The 22,933-nt window shown below is 44.3% G+C and overlaps 1 protein-coding gene across 1 annotated transcript in view; it reads right to left on the bottom strand.

Moving 5' to 3' along the window:
* Nucleotides 1–22,933, bottom strand: part of MRPL11 (mitochondrial ribosomal protein L11) — a 193,399-nt gene that overhangs the window by 45,051 nt on the left and 125,415 nt on the right. Inside the window, exons 3-4 of the mRNA XM_068135657.2 lie at nt 12,806–12,901; nt 3,645–3,738 (exon numbers count right to left, since the gene is read on the bottom strand). Of these exons, the coding sequence (XP_067991758.1) occupies nt 3,645–3,738; nt 12,806–12,901 (190 nt within the window). The remainder of the gene's footprint in view (nt 1–3,644; nt 3,739–12,805; nt 12,902–22,933) is intronic.

Here is a 22,933-nt window from a genome sequence, read left to right as displayed (position 1 = left end):
GTGTGTGTGTGTGTGTGTGTGTGTGTGTGTGCGTGTGTGTGTGTGTGTGTGTGTGTGTGTGTGTGTGTGTGTGTGTTGGTGTGTGTGTAAGCTCCATTGCAAGCCGGAGTCTATGTATAAAAAGAAAAGAAAGAAAGAAAAAAAAGGGTGACTTGCATGTGTGCCGAGCCCGTAACAACATATAACCAAGTTTGGTCAAAATCCCATCACTGGTTGACAAGTTAGTGCAGTAAGAGAATTTTTACCGAATGGGACGGGACCTCTGACATTTGATCTTTAACCTCCTGCCCCCATAATCTTAGCAGCTTATCTTTACATCATTATACATTATTGTACCAAGTTTGACTTAGTTCCCTTCAGCAGTTCTTAAGTTATTGTGGTAACAAGCGTTACGCCTAGGTCCCCCGTCGGTGAAGTGATGCGAGTTGACAAAGTGGAAGACGCAAGGCGGCCATCTTGGATTTTGACGTGACGACCCAATTTTCAATTGCGTTCTCCCTTATGCGTCGATACACCCACACACCAGATTAGAAGTTAGTACTTCGTTTATTTTTCAAGATATTTCGCTCACAAGGTTCAGACATATATATGGTGGCGGCCATCTTGGATTTTGACGTGGCGACCCAATTTTCAATAGCGTTCTTCCTTATGCGTCGATACACCCACACACCAGATCAGACGTTAGTAGTTCGTTTATTTTTCAAGATATTTTGCTCACAAGGGTCAGACATATATATGGTGGCGGCCATCTTGGATTTTGACGTGGCGACCCAATTTTCAATGGCGTTCTTCCTTATGCCTACATACACCCACACACCAGATTAGAAGTTGGTACTTCGCTTATTTTTCAAGATATTCCGCTCACAAGGTTCACAAGCTCACAGTTCACAAGCTCACAGTTCACAAGCTCAAGCTCACAGAGATACATGGCGGTGGACATCTTGGATTTTGACGTGGCGACCCAATTTTCAATAGCGTTCTTCCTTATGCGTAGATACACCCACACACCAGACTAGACGTTAGTAGTTCATTTATTTTTCAAGATATTTCGCTCACAAGGTTCAGACATATATGGTGGTGGCCATCTTGCATTTTGACGTGGCGACCCAATTTTCAATAGCGTTCTTCCTTATGCCGAGATACACCCACACACCAGATTAGAAGTCGGTACTTCGCTTATTTTTCAAGATATTCAGCTCACAAGGTTCAGACGTACATGGCGGTGGCCATCTTGGATTTTGACGTGGCGACCCAATTTTCAATAGAGTTCTTCCCTATGCCTAGATACACCCACACACCAGATTAGAAGTTGGTACTTCGCTTATGTTTCAAGATATTCAGCTCACAAGGTTCAGACGTACATGGCGGTGGCCATCTTGGATTTTGACGTGGCGACCCAATTTTCAATAGAGTTCTTCCTTATGCCGAGATACACCCACACACCAGATTAGAAGTTGGTACTTCGCTTGTTTTTCAAGATATTCTGCTCACAAGGTTCAGACATACATGGCGTCAGACATACATGGCGGCGGCCATCTTGGATTTTGACGTGGGTTGCACCCACACACCAAATTTGAATGCGGTCCTTCGCTTACGCACGCACGTACGCACGCACACATGCACGCACGCACGCACGGACGGACACACGGACGGAGGGGAAAACCATAGTCCCCCTTTCGCTCTGCGGTGCGACGGGGGACAATAAAAACCTATCACGGATGCACGGACGGGCGGAAGGAAAACCCAAAAACATAATGTGTCCGGCGAGTTGCACGGGCATAAAAAAAGACTTGGACAAACTAGGCATGGACAAAGAAGTATCACTTGAACATCTAAAAAGAGGTGAGTGCAACGGGGATGGAGAACAAAACATAATATATGCCCAAGACCAAGGACACTACCAATGGCTTTAATAAAATGGTGTGACTGAGTCAATCAGACAGGTGTAGGCTCTGCAAGGTAGAAACAGAAAGTATGAGCCACCTCTTATCGGGATTTAAAAAACTCATGTCAGAACAGCTGCACACACAAAGGCACAACAAAGTATGTAGAGCAATCCACTGGCACATGCAAAAAAACTCAACATCCCAGTTTCAGAAAAGTCATGTAAACAGGAACAAAAAGTGATAATTTAAAACAAAGAAGTGACGCTCACATACAACCTGATGATCCCATCGAGCGTGAACATAGAAAACAAAGTATTGCAACCGGAGGTAGTACTTAGGTGCAAAATACAAAAGACGGCATTGCTAATAGAGAGGTCAGTACTGAACGATTTTGGCCTAAATAACGCAGAAATCAAGAAAATGACAAAATACCAGGATCTCAAAAATGAAGTCAAAAGATCTTGGAAGCTGAAAAATATGCAAATTGTACCAGTGATAACTGGATCAACGGGAATGATAAATGAGATCTCTGTGTTCACAAAACCATCGCTTACCCGACCAGGGGGGCTTCCCCGACAAGGGAGGCTTACCCGACCAGGGAGGCTTACCCTTGGTGATCGCCCACAACCTAACCTTGGCTCGTGATTCAATAATGGCCACATTTTTTAGACCGCCATTTGACCTTGACCTTCAACATTTATGGATGGGGTGTAAATAAATAAAGAAAATGTGCTCCCATATATAATATATCCATAAAACTTAACATCATGAAAATCGGAGGAATAGTTATTCAAGTTATGATCAAAAAGTTTCTTTTTTTGTTAATTTGGTCAATCCAAAAAGTAGGTATACAACAACAACAACAACAACAAGCATTTTAAGGCCATTTTCCCTGCTGGAGCCAGTGATAGAGCCAGTAGGGTTAGACACAATCCGAAAAGTAGGTCAAGGACACTAATCAAATAGCAGGTGCACACCATGAGTGCAGGTACGCTAGTATGTTGCAAGAACATCTTGGGAGGCCAAGCGGTCTTTTAGATCGTGCATTGGCAAAATTGAGCAATGACAAAAAAATGCATTCTTTTTTTCAGATCGCTAATTGACCTTGACCTTTAACTCAGAGAGCATGGTGGATATTAACCTTAAATGTGGCTTGCTCAAGGCTATCTAATGAGGGCAATTTTGTTCAAATGAGACAGACTTCAATCAAGTTATGGTGCAAAAATGCAAAAATGTTTATAATTAGGTCATGACCTTAAATTTAGGACAATATCAAAAAATAGGCCATCCCCACATACTTTATATTCACATTATTGATGCAACACTTATTTCCTAAAGTCCCAGCCAGCTCCGAGATACAGCTCGGAAATTGATACAGTTTGGAAATATGGAGTGTTGGGAGTGCAGGAAGTAAAAATAAATTAATAGTAATAATAGTTTAACAAGAACCTTACAGAGGTCTTAAAAACCACACCTGGGAAAATTACTACAAACAAACTGTAGTTGGAAGCTGTCCGGGTCTCGGTGACAATCCTAAATATTCCTCAGAACAATACTTTGTGAACAAGAAAACTTCACAACTTGGTCCATGAATTGTGATCCCTTAACAAAATGGAGGGGAGTCAATACTTTGAGCCCTAGGAGAACTGCATTCGACCTTCTGAAATTTCAGAACCCCATGTGGAGATAACAATGAAAACACACACACGTTTTAGATCAACACTGACATAGTCATAAGGAGAAAACGTTCGCACATACCTGTACGCTTCGCACCTTTCTTGATACCAGCTGCTGTTTTCAGGAAGTACGAGATGGTCGGCTTGTTGAAGCGGATGTCATAGGTGCGGTCGGGCTGAACGGGACATTTGATGACAGGCAACAGACCGTTAAATGACAACCGTAAAAATAGTTTTCCCAGCTGGTATATGAGCCTTTCAAACAGGCCAGATGGCCAAGCTGACATAGCACGGTGCCAGGCCTGGCAGTAAACCTGCCATGTTTCCACATTTACATTCTCGCTTTACTAAACACTATAAAACTCTTTGTAATGTATTCACGAGGTAAATAAAACATTCACCTGTTCTAATTAATGCTGTACAAGTCATTGAATAATGATCTTTATTTCTCCAGGTTTTCCATACATTTCTCCTCACTTTTCCAATGGGATGGTAGAGTAGGTCAGGGAGAGCGAGCACAGCCCCCAGTGCTCTTTCCTGGGTGAAATTATTGTACGGACTATAAACCGTCACGTAAAATCGGCCGTCCCCTCCAGTCAGCATTTCCTGGTGGACTTTAAAGGTCACACGTGCTTTTTGTAAATGGTAGGCCGTTGTGTACAGATCCCGATGGTGTGTGCATGTCCCCAAGTGAAATTCAAATTCCCGGCCCTGATCTACATGAGGCACCTCATGAAGGGTGGAGCTTCACCTCCATAAATGATACACCTCGCGGCCAGGTGCTGCGCGCACACATCTCCAGATTTTCCTCTGATTTACGTCACACTTAACCCGTCGTAAAACGTGTGAAGCAAAAGGCCTCGACTCGGATTATTCATGCTTGCTCAGTACTACGCACAGTCCTCTGTCATTAGCCACCGTGAGAGACGTTATTGCTCAAACTGCAAACACTAAAGCGTATTCTGCACATTCCAATGACATTATCTAATTGCATTAATTTTTCTTTGCCAGACAGCCAGTAAAGTACATGCAGTAATCCCATTTAGTTTGGGAAAATATCAGCCGCCGACTCCTGGTTATACATTTCCACAAGGAATGGAATAACCATTAAAACTTTGCACAAAAACAAGAACGATAACCAAGTGATGCAACAAGCATGCATGTTCTCTTCCACTGCACTGTGCAACACTCTAATGGGTAATGCGTTGACTGGGCAAGGCCTGCACTGAGCAAGGCCTGGAGCGGGCACCGTACAGTCACGTTAAAAAGTAAGTACACCCCATGTAAAGTTTTGACTTTTTCAACATATTTCAACATACAGCTATTTGATCTTCATTTCAACAATATTGATAGATAAAGGTGATATAATATAACAAATATCATGAAACATTTACATTTTGTAGTCCATTGTATAATTTAAATAAACATAAATGCAAATTTCGCATGTGGAAAAAGTAAGTACACCCTTGGCTCTAATAGGTGGTATTGCCCCCTTTGGCAGAAACTACCTCAAGTAGGCATTTCCTATAACTGTCTACCAGTCTGACATCGACTGGGAGAAATTTTTGCCCACTCCTCCATGCAGAATTCTTTCAGCTGTGCGATGTTTGAGTGGTTTCTTGCATGCACAGCTCGTTTCAAATCCCCCCACAACATCTCGATGGGATTTAGATCCGGGCTTTGACTTGGCCATTCCAGAACCCTCCATTTCTTTCTTTTCAGCCATCTCTTGGTGGATTTACTGGTATGTTAAGGGTCATTGTCATGTTGCAAGGTCCACCTTCGGTTGAGCTTCAACTTCCCGACAGATGGCCTCACATTATCCTCAAGCACCCTCTGGTACAATGAAGAATTCATAGTGGATTATATGATGGTGAGCTGCCCAGCCCCTGATGCAGCAAAGCTGCCCCAAACCATAATATTTCCACCACCATGCTTTACAGTTGGTATCAGGTTCTTGGGGTCAAATGCTGTCTTTGGTTTTCGCCAAACATGTCTTCTGGTACTGTGGCCAAATAGCTCTACCTTTGACTCATCTGTCCAGAGCACATTGTTCCAGAAGTGCTGGTCTTTGCTAAGGTGTTCATTGGCAAACTTTAGTCTTGCCCTGATGTTCTTTCTGGACAGCAAAGGTTTCCTCCTGGCACACCTCCCATGTAGATCAAATTTGTGCAGCCTCTTTCTAATGGTAGACTCGTGCACTTTTACATCAGCAGTGGCAAGAGCTACCTATAGGTCGCGTGATGACATTCTGGGGTCCTTAGAGACTTCTTTCAGCATCTTGCGGTCTGCTCTCAGGCTGAACATGCTGGGGCGGCCCGGCCTGAACAAGTTGGCAGTTGTTTGGAATCTTCTCCACTTGTAGATGATCTAACGGACAGTCGAATGATTGATTTCAAATTGTTTGGAGATCTTTTTTAATACCTTCCCAGACTCGTAGGCATCTATAACCTTCTTTCTGAAGGCATCAGAGAGCTCTTTTGATCTAGGCATGGTGACGCCGCACACTTCAACAACAAAGAGCAAACCAAACTAAATGTCTGAGGTTTAAATAAGACAAGTTCCTCCAAGATCCTCTCTAACAATGTTCTAATCATTTGCACCTGAGCTGGTGCACCTGATTCTAATTTTAGGTATTTGAAGTAGTGATAAATGTCGGGGTGTACTTACTTTTTCCACATGCGAAATTTGCATTTATGTTTATTTAAATTATACAATGAACTACAAAATGTAAATGTTTCATGATATTTGTTATATTATATCACCTTTATCTATCAATATTGTTGAAATGAAGATCAAATAGCTGTATGTTGAAATATGTTGAAAAAGTCAAAACTTTACATGAGGTGTACTTACTTTTTCACTTGACTGTATGCACCAAGCAACGCCTGGACTGGGCAAGGCCTGGAACCTTACAAGGCATGCACTGAACAAGGCTTGGATTGGGCAACCCCTTGACAAAACTATTGCGAATGACATTCATCACTGACCAGTCTGTCATACGGAGGTCAATCAGTCAAACATACAAGTCAATATCAGTCAAACGTGTTAAATGCAGAGGTTAAAAGGGCCAACATTTAGAGTTCTTCCCTTAAGGCTGTGACATGATCATATTAAAGACATTTAACTTTAAGATTAACTCATGAAAAATTTAGAACCTCTCCAACAGCCCTCCACCCCCCAAATCCTTCTCTCCTGCCCTCTCCCCCTCCCAAAAATCGCCATCCAATGCATCATAAATCACCAAGCATGTCTTGTTTTCCAAACTTTAAAAATTCATGAACCTTTTCTGATTCGATTAAATGAGGACAAGATAATTATTTTATTTCATATGATCAGGATTCAGAAGCCCAGATGGCATATTCTAGGCCAGATAAACAGTTATGCCATTGGACAATTTTTCAGGATCATGTGTTAATTGTGAATGTACAAGAGCGAGAGAGAGGTGGTTGGGGGAGGAGTAAGGGGAGAATGACAAACAGGTTTAAATATAAAGAGGAGCAAATGTGTGTGTGTGTGCGTGTGTGTGTGTGTGTGTGTGTATGTATGTGGTGTGTGTGTGTGTATGTGGTGTGTGTGTGTGTGTGTGTATGTATGTATGTGGTGTGTGTGTGTATGTATGTGGTGTGTGTGTGTATGTATGTGTGTATGTATGTGGTGTGCATGTGGTGTGGTGTGTGTGTGTATGTGTGTATGTGTGTGTGTATGTAGTGTGCATGTGGTGTGTGTGTGTATGTGTGTGTGTTTGTGTGTGTGTGTGCGTGTGTGTGTGTGTGTGCGTGTGTGTGTGTATGTGGTATGCATGTGGCGTGTGTGTGCGTGTGTGTGTGTATGTATGTATGTGGTATGCATGCGGTGTGTGTGTGTGTGTGTGTGTGGCATGCATGTGGTGTGGTGTGGTGTGGTGCGTGTGTGTGTGTCTGTGTGTGTGTGTTTGTGTGTGTTATGCATGTGGTGTGTGTGTGTTTTGTGTGTGTATGTGGTACACATGTGGTGTGTGTGTGGGTGAATGTGTGTGCATGTGTGTATATGGTATGTGTGTGGTGTGTATGAGTGTGTGTGTGTTTGTGTGTATGTGTGTGTGTATGTATGTGGTATGCATGTGGTGCGGTGTGTGTGTGTGTGTGTGTGTGTGTGTGTGTGTGGTATGCATGTGGTGTGGTGTGGTGTGTGTGTGTCTGTGTGCGTGTTATGCATGTGGTGTGTGTGTGTTTTGTGTGTGTATGTGGTACGCATGTGGTGTGTGTGTGGGTGAATGTGTGTGCATGTGTGATATGGTATGTGTGTGGTGTGTATGAGTGTGTGTGTGTGTGTGTGTGTGTGTGTGTGCATGTACGTGTGTGTGCATGTGCGTGTGTGTGTGAATGTGCGTGCAAGTGAGTGTCCATGTAATGTGCGCAAATGTATACAGTATATCAGGAATATAACAAGCATGATGCTAAATGTGGTCCCCAGTTTAACGACCCATCCAAGGGACGTCGCCTCATTCATGCAACATACTTTCCCAGGAAGCAATGATCTGACAGTTTATAGTAACAGCTCGGAATCGAACCCAGAGGAGGTAGTTCAAAGGCGAATGCATTATTCTCCAGTTGTTACGCGCAAGTTGCGAGTTTTGTTTTTTGCAGCTTTTCTCTTTTATATGTTCATCCTTGGTGACGGATAAGTATTGATTTATTGCCTTTCTTACCAAACTTGCACAGGATCGAACCGCAGGGACAGTTTCTTCAGTCCATTGATGACATCGTGAAGTCCTATAAATGTGAAAGAGCTGCACCCAATTTGGTGTTGCTGAGATAACGTGGGGTAGAACCTCAGACATTGACAAGGTGTGCTCATGGATTGCTCTTAATTTTGGACAACATTACAAATGTTGAAAGGGCTCTACCACAGAGTAAAAGAAGAATCAACGAAACTTCATCGTGTTCATTACCAGCACTGGTGAGTTAGTAGAGGATATTAAAGTTCAATCTGTTTGCAGTTCAAAATGAAGTCCTTTCGTTTAAGTTATATTCAAACTTTTCGTTTAAGTATTTCTTACCTTCCGGTCCGGTCTGGAGAGGACGCTGGCGTTACTTGTTCGCCGCTTCTCCGACTGGGCCATTGTACATAGTTTGCTTTTCTGGTGGTCGTGGCGGATTTTTGACCGTTGGGTCTGCCCTCTGCTCGGTCCCGGCTCTGCTCCTGGCTTCGCCTGCCCGGCTCCTCCACTGTTTCCTCAGGCCCGCTCCCGTTGTTTGCGGCGGTGGCTGTTTGCCGCTGTGGTCTTGATTAGCGGCTGCAGTCGTTTGCCGCTGCGTTTGCCGCTTTGCCTCCTCGACCTTGGCCTCGTACTCGTCCCTTCGCTCCTGCCTGGCATGGCTCTGAGGTACTCCGCCGCAGGGCTTCTTCTGCTCGGTACCCGCTCCACCCCATCATGCATCTCTGCCATTAAATCAAATGGACTCCTCCGACGACCCAGGTACATTCACCGTGGCTCCGGTCGTAAGTTTGTTTATTTGCAATCAGGTCACTCCATCCCCGTCCTCTGGTCGGCTCAGCGCACTCTCACTCTTCGTCCCAGCGCACCTGGTCACAGCAACGCAAACGATCGCACCTCCTGCCTACGAACCCTGGCTAAATCACCTGAATTCATCCCTGCTGTTCAAAACAACATCAAGCTCACCCTGTTCAACACCCGGTCCCTCAACAACAAATGCCTCATCCTGAACGAATACATCCTGGATAACAAACTGGACTTTCTCTGTCTCACCGAAACCTGGCAACAACCACTGGACTACTACACGCTCAACCTCACCACACCCAATGGATATTCCTACGTCAATAAACCACGCTCGGAGGGCCGAGGTGGTGGAATTGCCGTTATCCACCGTCAAGACATCAAGACCAACCTCATCTCCATCTCATCTGCTCCATCATTTGAACACCTGGCTTTAAAACTCTCTGGTCGCACGCAGTCAGTCATGGCTGTCGTCTACCGCCCTCCCAAACCACACCCATCATTCCTGTCTGACTTCTCCTACTTTCTGACCCAGCTATGTTCCCTCTCCCCCTCAATCCTCCTCCTTGGTGATTTCAATATCCACATGGACTCCACTGACTCCACAATAACCACTGACTTCACTGATTTACTCACCTGCTTTAACCTCACTCAACATGTCGACTTTCCTACCCATATCCGTGGTCACATTTTGGACCTTGTCTGCTCCACTGGATTAAATTTGCACCATCTCTATGGCTCCGACCTCACCCTCTCTGACCACTTAGCCATCACTCTGACCATCAACATCCCCGCCCCAACACCAAGGCATTATCACACAATCAACTTCCGTAAGCTAAACGCTCTTTCACCTACCTCATTCTCATCCACCCTCTCTGAAAAAATGTCCACTTCTCCCTTCATTGACCTCCACACCCCTTCCGACCTCACTGACTACTACAACCACACTCTCTCCTCCTGCCTTGACCAGCTTGCGCCTGTAAAAACCAAAACAGTTTCTTTCACCCATTCTGCTCCCTGGTTTACCCCTGAACTCCACCTGATGAAAACTCGTGCTCGCCAACTTGAAAGACTCCGCAATAAAACGGGTCTCACAGTTCACTCCCAAGCCTACAAGGACCACCTACAACACTACAAAGATGCCCTCTCCCGCGCCCGCTCTGCCTACTACTCTCAAATTATCCACTCTGGCTCCGGAAACCCAAAAGCACTCTTCTCGACAATAAACAAACTCCTCCGCCCCCTGAACACCACCACCCAGTCATTCACAGTAGACAACTGCATCTCCTTCCTCTCTTTCTTCCAACGCAAAATTGACAACATCTACAACAGCTTGACCACCGCCGCACCCGCTCCCCCTCCAACCACCTGCCCCCCCCCCCTTGTCCTGCCATCCCCTGTCTCGGTTCTCCCCAATCTCCCCTACTGACCTCTCTGAACTCCTCATAGGAATGAAAACTGCCACCTGCACTCTTGACCCCATCCCCTCCAGCTTTGTCAAAGCCTCCCTCCCTGCTCTCTCTCCACTTATCATTGCAACAATAAACTCCTCCCTGTCTACAGGCATCGTCCCACCTTCCCTCAAAATTGCTGCTGTTACCCCCATTCTAAAAAAACCTGGTCTAAACCCTGACACCCTAAACAACTTCAGACCCATCTCCAACCTACCCTTTCTGTCAAAAGTTTTGGAACGCGCTGTAGCGACTCAACTCAAACATCATCTCTCTGCCAATAACCTGTATGAAACATTCCAATCCGGATTCCGGTCCAACCACAGTACTGAAACTGCTCTCCTCAAAATCACCAATGACCTTCTCCTCTCCTCTGACGCTGGCAACCTCAACATTCTCGTCCTCCTCGACCTCAGCGCTGCCTTTGACACCATCGATCACACTATCCTCCTCACCCGACTTGAATCCACCTTTAACGTTACCGGCACTGCCCTCTCTTGGATTAAATCATACCTCTCTGACAGATGCCAGTTCATCTCCATCAATAACTGCAAATCCCCCACTGCTCCCCTCCCCCAAGGTGTCCCCCAAGGTTCAGTTATTGGCCCCCTCCTCTTCATCCTTTACCTGTCCCCGCTCGGTCACTTAATCCGCCGTCATGGTCTCCAATTCCACTGCTTTGCCGATGACATCCAGCTTTTCATCTCCACCAAGTCCGTCTCCACCGACACCCACTCTATCCTGACAAACTGCATCACTGAAATAAAATCCTGGCTTCAAATCAACTTCCTCAAGCTTAACTGTGATAAATCTGAAATAATCATCATTGGCCCAAAAACGCTCACAAAATCCACCCATAACTGTGCCCTCAACATCGACGGTATCCCAGTATCCACCTCCCCTCACATCCGGAATCTTGGCGTCATCTTTGACCAAACCCTTTCCTTCGACAAATACACTAAACAGATCACAAAGTCAGCCTTCTTTCACCTGAAAAACATTGCCCGTCTCCGCTCATCCCTCTCCTCCACGGCTGCAGAAACCCTCATCCACGCCTTCATCACCTCCCGTCTGGACTACTGCAATAGCCTCCTCTATGGTTCACCCTCAAAAATCACCAATAAACTCCAATACATTCAGAACTCCGCTGCCCGTCTACTCACCCATTCCCGGACCCGTGACCACATCACCCCCGTCCTTTACAAGCTTCACTGGCTCCCCATCCCCCAGAGAATCCAGTACAAAATCCTCCTCTTGACATACAAAGCCCTCCATAACCTGGCCCCATCCTACCTGGCTGACCTCCTCTCCAGACACACTCCCACCCGCAACCTCCGCTCTGCTGGTACCAACCTCCTGACCCCCTCCATCCGGACCAAATTCAGATCCTGGGGGGACAGGGCCTTCTCCATCGCTGCTCCCACCCTCTGGAACTCACTACCTCACACCATCAGAGACTCCTCCTCACTCACCACATTCAAAACATCACTAAAGACCCACCTGTTCAACACTGCATTCAACATTCAACCCACAGCATTTAACCCCTGACTATCTCTTCTCCTTCTCCCTCCTTTTGCTTTAAATATTTCCCTATTGATTCTTGTCTTTTTGCAATTGTTGTTTTCATGTATTGTTATGCATTATGTTTGCCACTCTGTCAAAGCGCCTTTGGGCTTCTGGAAAAGCGCTATACAAAATAAATGAATTATTATTATTATTATTACCTGGAAGTTCTCGCAGTGTCCATGTGTTTCATACCTCTCCCACCCCCCCTCCCCATCCCCCCACCTTCCCATGCCTCCTCCCCCCAAACCCTCTCCCTCCCACAGATCTCCCGATGTCCCTGTTCTCTACTGTTGTACTTGTGTGCTTCCCTCTCTGTCCCCATCTTGTCTCCCGCTCCCTTTATCATAAGTGTTGTGTGCCCGTTTGATTTTTTTTTGTGTGATTAATGTTAGTTCTTACAGAAGCCTCGATCTTGTATACAAATAAAAACAAAAACAGTTTCTCGTATATGTATTAGCATCAAAAACAGATATGTATGAGCATCAATGTGCCGGGCGGGCTTATGCGTGGCCACTCTGGCCCTTCGACCGAGAGGCGAAGAATGGTGCAGACAACATGCTGCACTTAGCTCTTTCACGAGCCTCGATTCAGTATACAAAAAAAAAAAAAGAAAAAAAGATAAGTGGTGACAACAGGGGAGTCTGCGGTAGCGAAACTGCAAACGGATTGTGTGTCGGACCGAGCCCCTGAATACGGGTGGCCGGGTCGTGCGATTTCAAAACGTACCTTGATGTTGATGAAAGTCGGAAGTGGGACACCCTCCTTAAAGTCCTTGGTCTTCTCGTTGAAGTCTCTGCAGAACTGTGCGATGGGTAACCCGTGCTGAGATGGGTGAAAAATGGCATGCACACATTGACCATTACCGTGGTAAAGCAAAGTAAGTAAATAAATAAATAAACAAGAAGACGTCATGCGGAGCACGATACTTGCAAAATCCACCCCTCCCCACCCCGTCCTCCCCCCTGAGAAAAAAAATTCCATTGATACAGCAAATTGTCCATTTCAACAAGATGAAAATTGACAATCTTGATCAAAGCTCAGGTCAACAGGAAGAAAAGTGACGATTTTTCAGATGAAAAATGATGATTTTGTAAGGTTGACCTTGAGTTGACCTTAGACCTTTTGACCTTCTGGCCTATGTTGACCTCAAAAATACTTGGTGGTTGAATTCAGTGACCAGATATGCAAGTTCTCTTCAAATTTCAAGTCAATCAGATGAAAATTGAGGATTTTAGAAATTTGGCCTATGTTGACCTTTTGGCCTATGTTGACCTCAAATATACTTGGTGGTTGAATTCAGTGACCAGATATGCAAGTCATCTTCAAATTTCAAGTCAATCGGATGAAAATTGAAGATTTTAGAAATTTGGCAAAGTTGGTGACCTTTGGCCTATGTTGACCTTTTGACCCCAAAAACAATAGGCTTCTCAATTGGGACGACCTATACAACTTAGTGAAGTTTCGTGACGATCGGTTTAGAATTGTGACCTGTAGGCCGGTGACAAACAGACAGACAAACAGAACCACAAACGCAACCGACCAATATACTTGAAAAATCTTTGATTTTGCAGGTTATAAACAAGAAGACGTCATGCGGAGCACGATACTTGCAAAATCCGCCCCCCCCCCCCCCCCCCAAGAAAAAAAATTACATTGATACAGCAAATTGTCCATTTCATCAAGATTAAAATTGACAATCTTCAGGTCAACAGGAAGAAAAGTGACGATTTTTCAGATGGAAAATTATGATTTTGTAAGGTTGACCTTGAGTTGACCTTTGACCTTTTGACCTCAAAAATAGTTAGTTTCCCTATTTCGTGACTCAATGTGTAAATGCTGTTCAATTTTCAAGTCAATCGGATGAAAATTGAGGATTTTTGAAACTTGGCCTATGTTGACCTCAAAAATAGTTGGTGGTTGAATTCAGTGACCAGATATGCAAGTCCTCTTCAAATTTCAAGTCAATCGGATGAAAATTGAGGATTTTTGAAACTTGGCAAAGTTGGTGACCTTTCGCCTATGTTGACCTTTTGACCTTTTGACCCCAAAAACAATAGGCTTCTCAATTGGGACGACCTATACAGCTTTATGAAGTTTTGTGACGATCGGTTTAGAATTGCAACCTGTAGGCCGGTGACAAACAAACAGACAAACAAACAGACAAACAGACAGACAGACAGAACCACAAACGCAACCGACCAATATACTTGAAAAATCTTCGATTCTGCAAGTAATAAGGCCAAAAGCCTGCATTGCAATTATTTAGATTCAAACAAAGCAAGCACCAGCGGGCTGTTTCGGTGTGACGTCATAACAACATTTGTGGTTTTTAACTATAAAATCTTAGCTAGCCTGGGGAAAAATGCTATGTTTCATGAGCTTAACATTTGATGAGCAGATGGAAGAGAGGGATGGGGAAGTGTGGGGGATGGAGGAAGTGGGGGACAGATTCCTTTGAGATGGGCAATAACATCAAAACATGGTAATCATTTAAATTAGCCACAAGCAAGTAGATTTTATATGATGCAAGCTCTGAATTCTGGAAAGGATAAAAGATAAAGAACATTAGGATAATCCACAACATGGAACGAGAGTTTCAAAAAGTGCATGAGCTGAGCATCTACATCTCCTTCATCCCAACCACTTTGGAAAGTTTGAAGAACCCTCAAGCTTTGCTCAAGCTTTTGGGTCTCACTATCTGCCATGATCTTTCTTGGGAAAACCACATTTCCAAGCTGGCCTCCAAAGCCAGTCGCCGACTGGGCATCCTCCGTCGTGCGAAGTCCTTCCTTGGCACACCTGAGCTCCTCACCACATACAAGGCTTTCATCCGCAGCTCAATGGAATACTGTTCCCCCCTCTGGGCTGGTGCTCCTGCCTCACACCTTGCTCGGCTTAACGCTGTTGAGGCCAAAGCTTTCAGAATCATTGGAATCTCCTGCGATGTAGTCAACTCCGAGGGCCTTTCACTCACTCACCGCAGGCAGGTTGGTGGTCTTTCTGTCTTCTACCGACTCCTCTCTGGCCTTGCTCCCCCAGCTCTCTCTGTGCTCTGTCCCCCAAATATTCCTTCAGGTCGCACAAGATCTGCCTGCAACCCTCTTATGGTTAAACTGCCAAAGTCTAGGCTCTCTGCTCACCTTCACTCTTTCATTCCCCTTTTCTCCCGCCTCTGGAACAAACTCCCCCACTCCATTCAATCCCACTCCTCCCTCCAGGTCTTTAAAACAGCTGTTCACCACCATCTCTTATCTTCCCCCATCGAAAACCTTGATCTTTTCTACCCCCGGTAATTCACCCCAGAGTCCTTGCAGCGTTCATATGTTTTATTCCTCTCCCACCTCCCCCCCAAGTCCTCCCGACGTCCCTGCTCTCAAATGTTGTGTTTGTGTCCTTCCCCCTCTCTCCCCATCTTGTCTGCCGCTCCCCTTGTTTTTTTGTGTTTTGTGTGTCGGTTTGTCTTTTTTGTGATTATTGTTAGCTCTTTCACGAGCCTCGATCTTGTATACAAAAAAAAAAAAAAAAAAAAAAAAAAAAAAACCCCAATAAAAAGTGCATCTCACATCATTGTGTGATCAGTGTGTGTGTGTGATCAGTGTGTGTGTGTGTGTGTGTGTGTGTGTGTATGTGTGTGTGTATGTGTGTGTGTGTGTGTGTGTGTATGTGTGTGTGTGTGTGTGTGATCAGATCCCTCCCTGGGATCTTTTCTACCCCATTAACCCTCCCGACCCCATAACCAAACCCTCTTATACTCACGGGTCACTGTGGTTCCTTGTTTCCTGATCCACCCCTGTCTCTGTCCTATTCGTTCAATCCCTCACTTGTTGTGTCCAAGTGTGGTTCCACTTCCCCTGTTAGTACGTTGCCCCTGTTGCCCTCTGTCACCTCGTTCTTCCACGAGCTTGGACTTTGAAAGTGCATCACCGAGAAATCCCAACCATTGCCCTCCTCCTCCCCATAACCCCACCCGTTTTGGGAACACACACTACAACATGTATGACGTTCTTAAACGCGTATTCGATTGAGTCAATTATCACAACCATGTCTTAGATTGTCTGATGAATTCTCTAGGATGCACAGCACCACAGGTTCAGATTCAACTGCACATGGTAACCATTCGGTGACCGGCAGACACCTCCGCAGACACCTGTAGGCACTGACCACACGATCAAACTACTGTCGCTACACTGCAGTCCCTTAGCATACAACACCGCAACTTCCCATGGAGTTGTCCCATCCAAAGACAAACAGGGCTCGACTCTCTTGATCCCCGAGATTTGATTGGGGATCACCAAGGTGACCATTTTGTTAAACTTGATGGAACCACCTTCAGAGGCCATTTTTCCCCGCAGAGCAGGGGTTGGCCTTTTTCGGGCACCATGGTCCCCTTTTTGAAGCAATGTTTTATGCCCGGATGCCCTTCCTGCCACCAGCCCTGTTGGTCACCTCTTGCGACACACAGGGAATAACCAGTGAACTGGTACTTAATTTGCCGACCTCGGAAGGATGACAGGCTGAGTCAACCCCCCTGGTGTTAATTTAGCGATCGACCGGGATTCGAACCCAGGATCCTAGGATCCCAAGCCGGCACCCTAACCGCTAAGCCAACACCAGGGCATTATTTTGTTAAACTTGATGGCTCTAATTAATTTATTATGGCATCCACCGTGCCAACAGCAGTTTAACACAGAATTCCAATTTATTGATACCAGCAACGGTACCCGCCCTACGGGCGGGGCTTCAGTTGGGAGGCCCAAATGAAAAGGCAAAATATCAGAAATTGAAGGGTTTTTTATTTTAAACGATTTATATAAACATCCGTTAAATCATATCACACGCAAATCATAAAAATCTAAACAGTATTTGTAGAATTTCAATAAAAGCCACATCACTGTTTATATCGGTAAATATTATTCCATCGTGTTTGGAAAAACTGGAAATTGGAAAAATGGGAAAATTGAAAAAAATTGGAAAAAACAATATAGTCTATTTTACTCCAGGGGGTCCCAGGATTACCCACCCAAAATTTTGTTGCGATTGGTTCAGCCGTTTTTGCGGTACCTGGGAACAGACGGATGGACAGACATTTGGTGAATAAGATTAAGTTGCAGACTGAATGCACATATATCCTTTGGCTCGCCATTAAAGGACCCAGTTACATAATCACACATGATGACGTCATTGCAAGGTGGTTCGGTGCACCGACACCTGATACGATATTCTGTGAACGTACTTTTGCATAAACGCAAAACATTCCTTCCTCGCACACGAACGGTGCTCAGGGGGTGTCGTGATCTCATTTTCTTTTGTTTATTGAAGTTATTTGAAGGGCACATGGGATTAGGGAACCCTAGTACCGCTGGCAAATTGGAATAACCACGGCTGCCCGCCCCTCCAGATCCTGCAAGAGTACAAATGAATCGGCAAAGTGACTGCGGTGCCATCCAGGTTCACGACACACAGCTAGAGCATTGGGAAGTCAGCGAGAGAGTCTGTGCATGAACAACTCCTGCTTTCCAAGCTCTACAAATGACCCTGAGACAGTGAGACATCCCATTCCTTTTGAGTCAACATCCAAATCGACAGAGCTAATATTTAATCTTCCACATACTCATATACCACTCTCTGTACATTTAGCAAACATTAACGAATGTGGAAGTGGGGCCAACACTTCAAACCCTGAAATGCTTCCGTAAGCTTCCGTGTGGTTTCCTGGGACATGATCTCAAAAAGTATAAGGACGATGCACACAGAAACTGACCACACAAGACCAAAGGCTGGAAGAACACTGCCCCACATTGGCACTCCACCGCCTTCCATTACACTCACCTTCACCTGACATCAAGCTCTCTTTTTTCAGGCATGGCCAACTTTCACTTATCCTTTCGCCGATATCCCATCGCTATCCTTCCAGGCATGGATCCAAATGACAATTGGGCTTCTGTGGCTATAAACCCACAACTTTGTTTGTAAAGTTGCCATATCAATCCCCCCACCACCGTCGCTTCCTGAATGTATTAGAACACCTCATTTTCCATTTCCCAGACCTGTTCCTGTTACTTCCTTACCTGGCTCTACCACGAAGAACCATAATCCCTCCCTCAACCATTCACCTTCCTCTGCATTATATATTCAAGCTATCTGTCACATCAAACTACCTACAACGTACCCACATCACAATCTCCATGCAAATCCCATTTTTCCACAATCCCCAGCACACAGGTAGTAAGTGCAACCCACAATACCAACACTTGACCCACGCTCTGAGCCAAATGCTTCTTTCCGAGAAACATCAGCAAACCTCATACCTGACCCCATAAACCACAACAAGTTCTAAAATCCGAAATATGTCCACTACGGCTTGTTACGTCCAAAGTCCACTACATGACCAAAAGTATGCGGACACCCATTCTAATTAGGAGATTCGGCTGTGTCAGCCACACCCATTGCTGACAGGTATATATAATCAAGCACACGGCCATGCAATCTCCATAGACAAACATTGGCAGTATAATGGGCCGTACTGAAGAGCTCAGTGACTTTCAACGTGTCTCATGGGATGCCATCTTTCCAACAAGTCAGTTCGTCAAATTTCTGCCCTGCTAGAGCTGCCCTGGTCAACTGTAAGTGCTGTTATTGTGAAATGGCAACGTCTATGAGCAACAACAGCTCAGCCGCCAAGTGGTAGGCCACACAAGCTCACAGGACGGGACCATCGAGTGCTGAAACACATAAAAATTGTCCGTCCTCGGTTGCAACACTCACTACCGAGTTCCAAACTGCCTCTGGAAGCAACAGCATCACAACAACTGTTCGTCGGGAGCTTCATGAAAGGGGTTTCCATGGCTGAGCAGCCGTACACAAGCCGAAGATCACCATGCCCAATGCCAAGCGTCAGCTGGAGTGGTGTAAAGCTCGCCGCCATTGGACTCTGGAGCAGTGGAAACGCGTTCTGTGGAGTGATGAATCACGCTTCACCACCTGACAGTCCGACGGATGAATCTGGGTTTGGCGGATGCCAGGAGAATGCCAACTGCCCAAATGCATAGTGCCAACTCTAAAGTTTGGTGGAGGAGGAATAATGGTCTGGGGCTGTTTTTCATGGTTCGGGCTTGGCCCCTTAGTTCCAGTGAAGGGAAATCTTAACGCTACAGCATACAATTACATTCTAGACAATTGTGTGCTTCCAACTTTGTGGGAACAGTTTGGGGAAAGCCCTTTCCTGTTTCAGCATGAGAATGGCCCCATGCACAAAGCGAGGTCCATACAGAAATGGTTTGTCGAGATCGGTGCGGAAGAACTTGACTGGCCTGCACAGAGCCCTGACCTCAACCCCATCGAACACATTTGGGATGAATTGGAACGCCGACTGCGAGCAGGGCCTAATGGCCCAACATCAATGCCTGACCTCACTAATGCTCATGTGGCTGAAGGGAAGCAAATCCCCACAGCAATGTTCCAACATCTAGTGGAATGTCTTCCCAGAAGAGTGGAGGCTGTTATAGCAGCAAAGGAGGGTCCAACTCGATATTAATGCTCATAATTTTGGAATGAGATGTTCAATGTTTGGGTGTCCACATACTTTTGGCCATGTAGTATATATTGCGAGGAAATAAAGTTTTTCCAAAAAAAAAAAAGAAAAGAAGCCACGTCAAAGATGGAAAAAGAAAAAGGATGGCAGTTGGCAAGCACAATCATCGAGAAGTATGACTGGATTCAAAACCATTATCGTTGAAGGTGATGTGCCATGCACGGAGATACATGGAATGAATGCAGCTCAGCTGGAGGGACACACGCTCTGGCGTACTTTAATGACATTCACTGGAGGAGCCAATTTATACCTACTTCATGGTGTGGCGGCTCAGAAGAAGGCGGGGTACTTCCGAACCAACTAGTTCTTGCAAAACAGCCATTCTACACACCACGTAGGCCTTCGGAAATCGCCACGAAAGGAAAGCTCACGCAGGCGTTGCCCCTCAGAGGTACCGGCAGCTCAAAGCGTAGTCGTGAATGAATCCCGGGGCGAATGATGTAAAGCATGCCAACTGGAGATGAACAGAAAATAGAATCCTGTTCACACTGTTTCCCCTTCACGCCAAACACAACTGTCATTCCGCAAGCCTTCAAATTTGGCCTTGCGATATGCAAACCAGCTCGGAGTGTTCGAATGTGGTTCCGGGCGTTTATAAGCTCAGCCTTGGCTCACAAAGAGTCATGAAAGTCATTGCTTTTCCTGGGAAACTCAAGCAGTCATGCAGGCAGATCGGGTCCAGAGAGCTCAAATATGGTCTTCAGAGATAAGTTTCTCGGTGTCAAAAGGAAAAGCGAGCTGCTGGAGAGATAAACCTGTCCAGCCAAGAAGCACTGCAAGAGATATGAAATCTGCTCATCACATGCACATTCAGATCACATTTCAGTAGGTTTTTTTTGTCTTGCCCCTTTGAATCCATTAATACATTATCTTCACATTTTTCCGCAGGGAAAAAAAGTTCAACATGACCGACGGGCCGAGTTTAAAAGCTTCAATTCCGACTGAGCATAAGCTCGGCTCCAGATAAAGTTGAAGAACACATCAAAATAGCTTGACAGCAAATCATGTAGCTGGTTGATTGAAAAATCCATTGGTGAAAACGCCAGATCCATCCATCAGTGAAAACTGTCCTTAACTTTTAATTGCTTTGCATGAAACGGTCCAAGCCTAATGAATGCACGATGGGCCACCTTCATAAAACACCCCTATTCTCACTGAACCTGTGAAAGCCTTCATCATATTGTAAATTTCCAATGATATTATAGTTTATATTAAAGTATTACTTGCTATGTAACCATCCTGCAGGTGGGATGTACTCATGGCTAGGTATACAAGTATGTGCCACATGTATGTGGCAAGTCTGCCTTCACAGCTATAACTATGTAGGCTAACTTAATAGACGTACTCACATACTACGTACTTAATAGACATACTCACATACTATGTACTTAATAGACGTACTCACATACTACGTACTTAATAGACGTACTCACATACTACGTACTTAATAGACATACTCACATACTACGTACTTAATAGATGTACTCACACACTACGTACTTAATAGACATACTCACATACTACGTACTTAGTAGACGTACTCACATACTACGTACTTAATAGACGTACTCACATACCACGTACTTAGTAGACGTACTCACATACTACGTACTTAATAGACGTACTCACATACTACGTACTTAATAGACTTACTCACATACTACGTACTTAGTAGACATACTCACATACTACGTACTTAGTAGACATACTCACATACTACGTACTTAGTAGACCTACTCACATACCACAAACTTAGTAGACGTACTCACATACTACGTACTTAATAGACGTACTCACATACTACGTACTTAATAGACGTACTCACATACGACGTACTTAGTAGACATACTCACATACTACGTACTTAGTAGATGTACTCACATACTACGTACTTAGTAGACGTACTCACATACCACAAACTTAGTAGACATACTCACATACTACGTACTTAGTAGACGTACTCAGGTCTTGCTGAGAGTGACGTTGCTTGGATTGCACATGCATGTGTTTTCCTGAAATTTGTTTCTGCACCACACCCTTTTGCTGAGGATAGGGGCGGAGCTTTCCACACACTCTTCCTGTTGAGAGAGGTGGAGTTTGCATCAAGCAAGCAAACTAGGTTTTATGTTTGGACTTCCGCTTGATTTTATGTATAAGGTCCCCAAATGAACTTTTCTTTATTTCATTTACGGCTATATTTTGCATAAGATCCCATTCAAACAAATACTTTGGAGCGGTATGCAATTCGAAGGATAGGCGTGACGTCACAATCACGTGACTTTGTTTGGATATGTGACCGCCATATTGGCAAAGAAGAAAACAAAAGCCATTTCACGCATGATCACACGTATTATCGTTGTTCCCTTGTGCACAACGACTCTCGCTTTCGGAAAAATACTTGCTCGTCTGTCGTTTTATTTTGGTTGAATTATAATGGATCGATTAATTGCGGAATAAAATAAATAAATAATACTCGTAAAATAATTTCTTAATCAATTGGCTAATAGCATACCTCAACCACCAGTGTTTCATCCTAAGGACCTGAGCTGTAACTTTTTCAAAATTAATTAAGTAAGTCATTAATCAAAAAATTAAAGAATTAATTGATTAATTGACTAATCAATAAACAATTAAATCTATTAATTCATTAATCAAGAAATCAAAATATCCGTTATAGCCACATCACATGGTCATTGTCATGTCCAAATATTAGCTTCCTAGCTCAAAAGGTGCCTGAGATATTTCCCAGATGAGAAAGAAAATAAATAAGTGATTAATAACGAAAAGAAATAAATAATAATGACAAAATAATTAAATTATTAATCAACTGGCTAATAGAATACCTAAACCACCACCATTTCATCCGTATCTGTAATTAAATTTTTTTAAATGAAACAAGTCATTAATCGAATAATTAAATAATTAATTGATTAATCAATAAATCAAAACATCCTTTATAGCCACATCTCTGCCATTGTCGTGACCAAATATCAGCTTCCTGGTTCAAAAGGTGCCTGAGATAATGCCCAGATGAGAAAGGAAATAAATAAGTACTTAGTTAATCGATAATAATTAAGTAACTCATCAATTAATTGATTAATCAAAAAACAAAAAATAACGTTTTTGCCAAAGCAATTCCTTGCTATTGTGCCGAAATTTCAGCTTTGTGGCTCAAAGGATGGCTGAGATATCGCCCGGACAAACAAACAAGAAAGAAACCGGAGTGAAAACTGAGTATTTTTAGTTATTTAATTTTAAAGTGA

Source organism: Myxine glutinosa, chromosome 5 (assembly GCF_964187855.1).
Source record: "Myxine glutinosa chromosome 5, kmMyxGlut1.1, whole genome shotgun sequence".
NCBI lineage: Eukaryota > Metazoa > Chordata > Myxini > Myxiniformes > Myxinidae > Myxine > Myxine glutinosa.
Note: the sequence above shows the minus strand (reverse complement) of the source record. Positions and strands in the feature narration are given on the sequence as shown.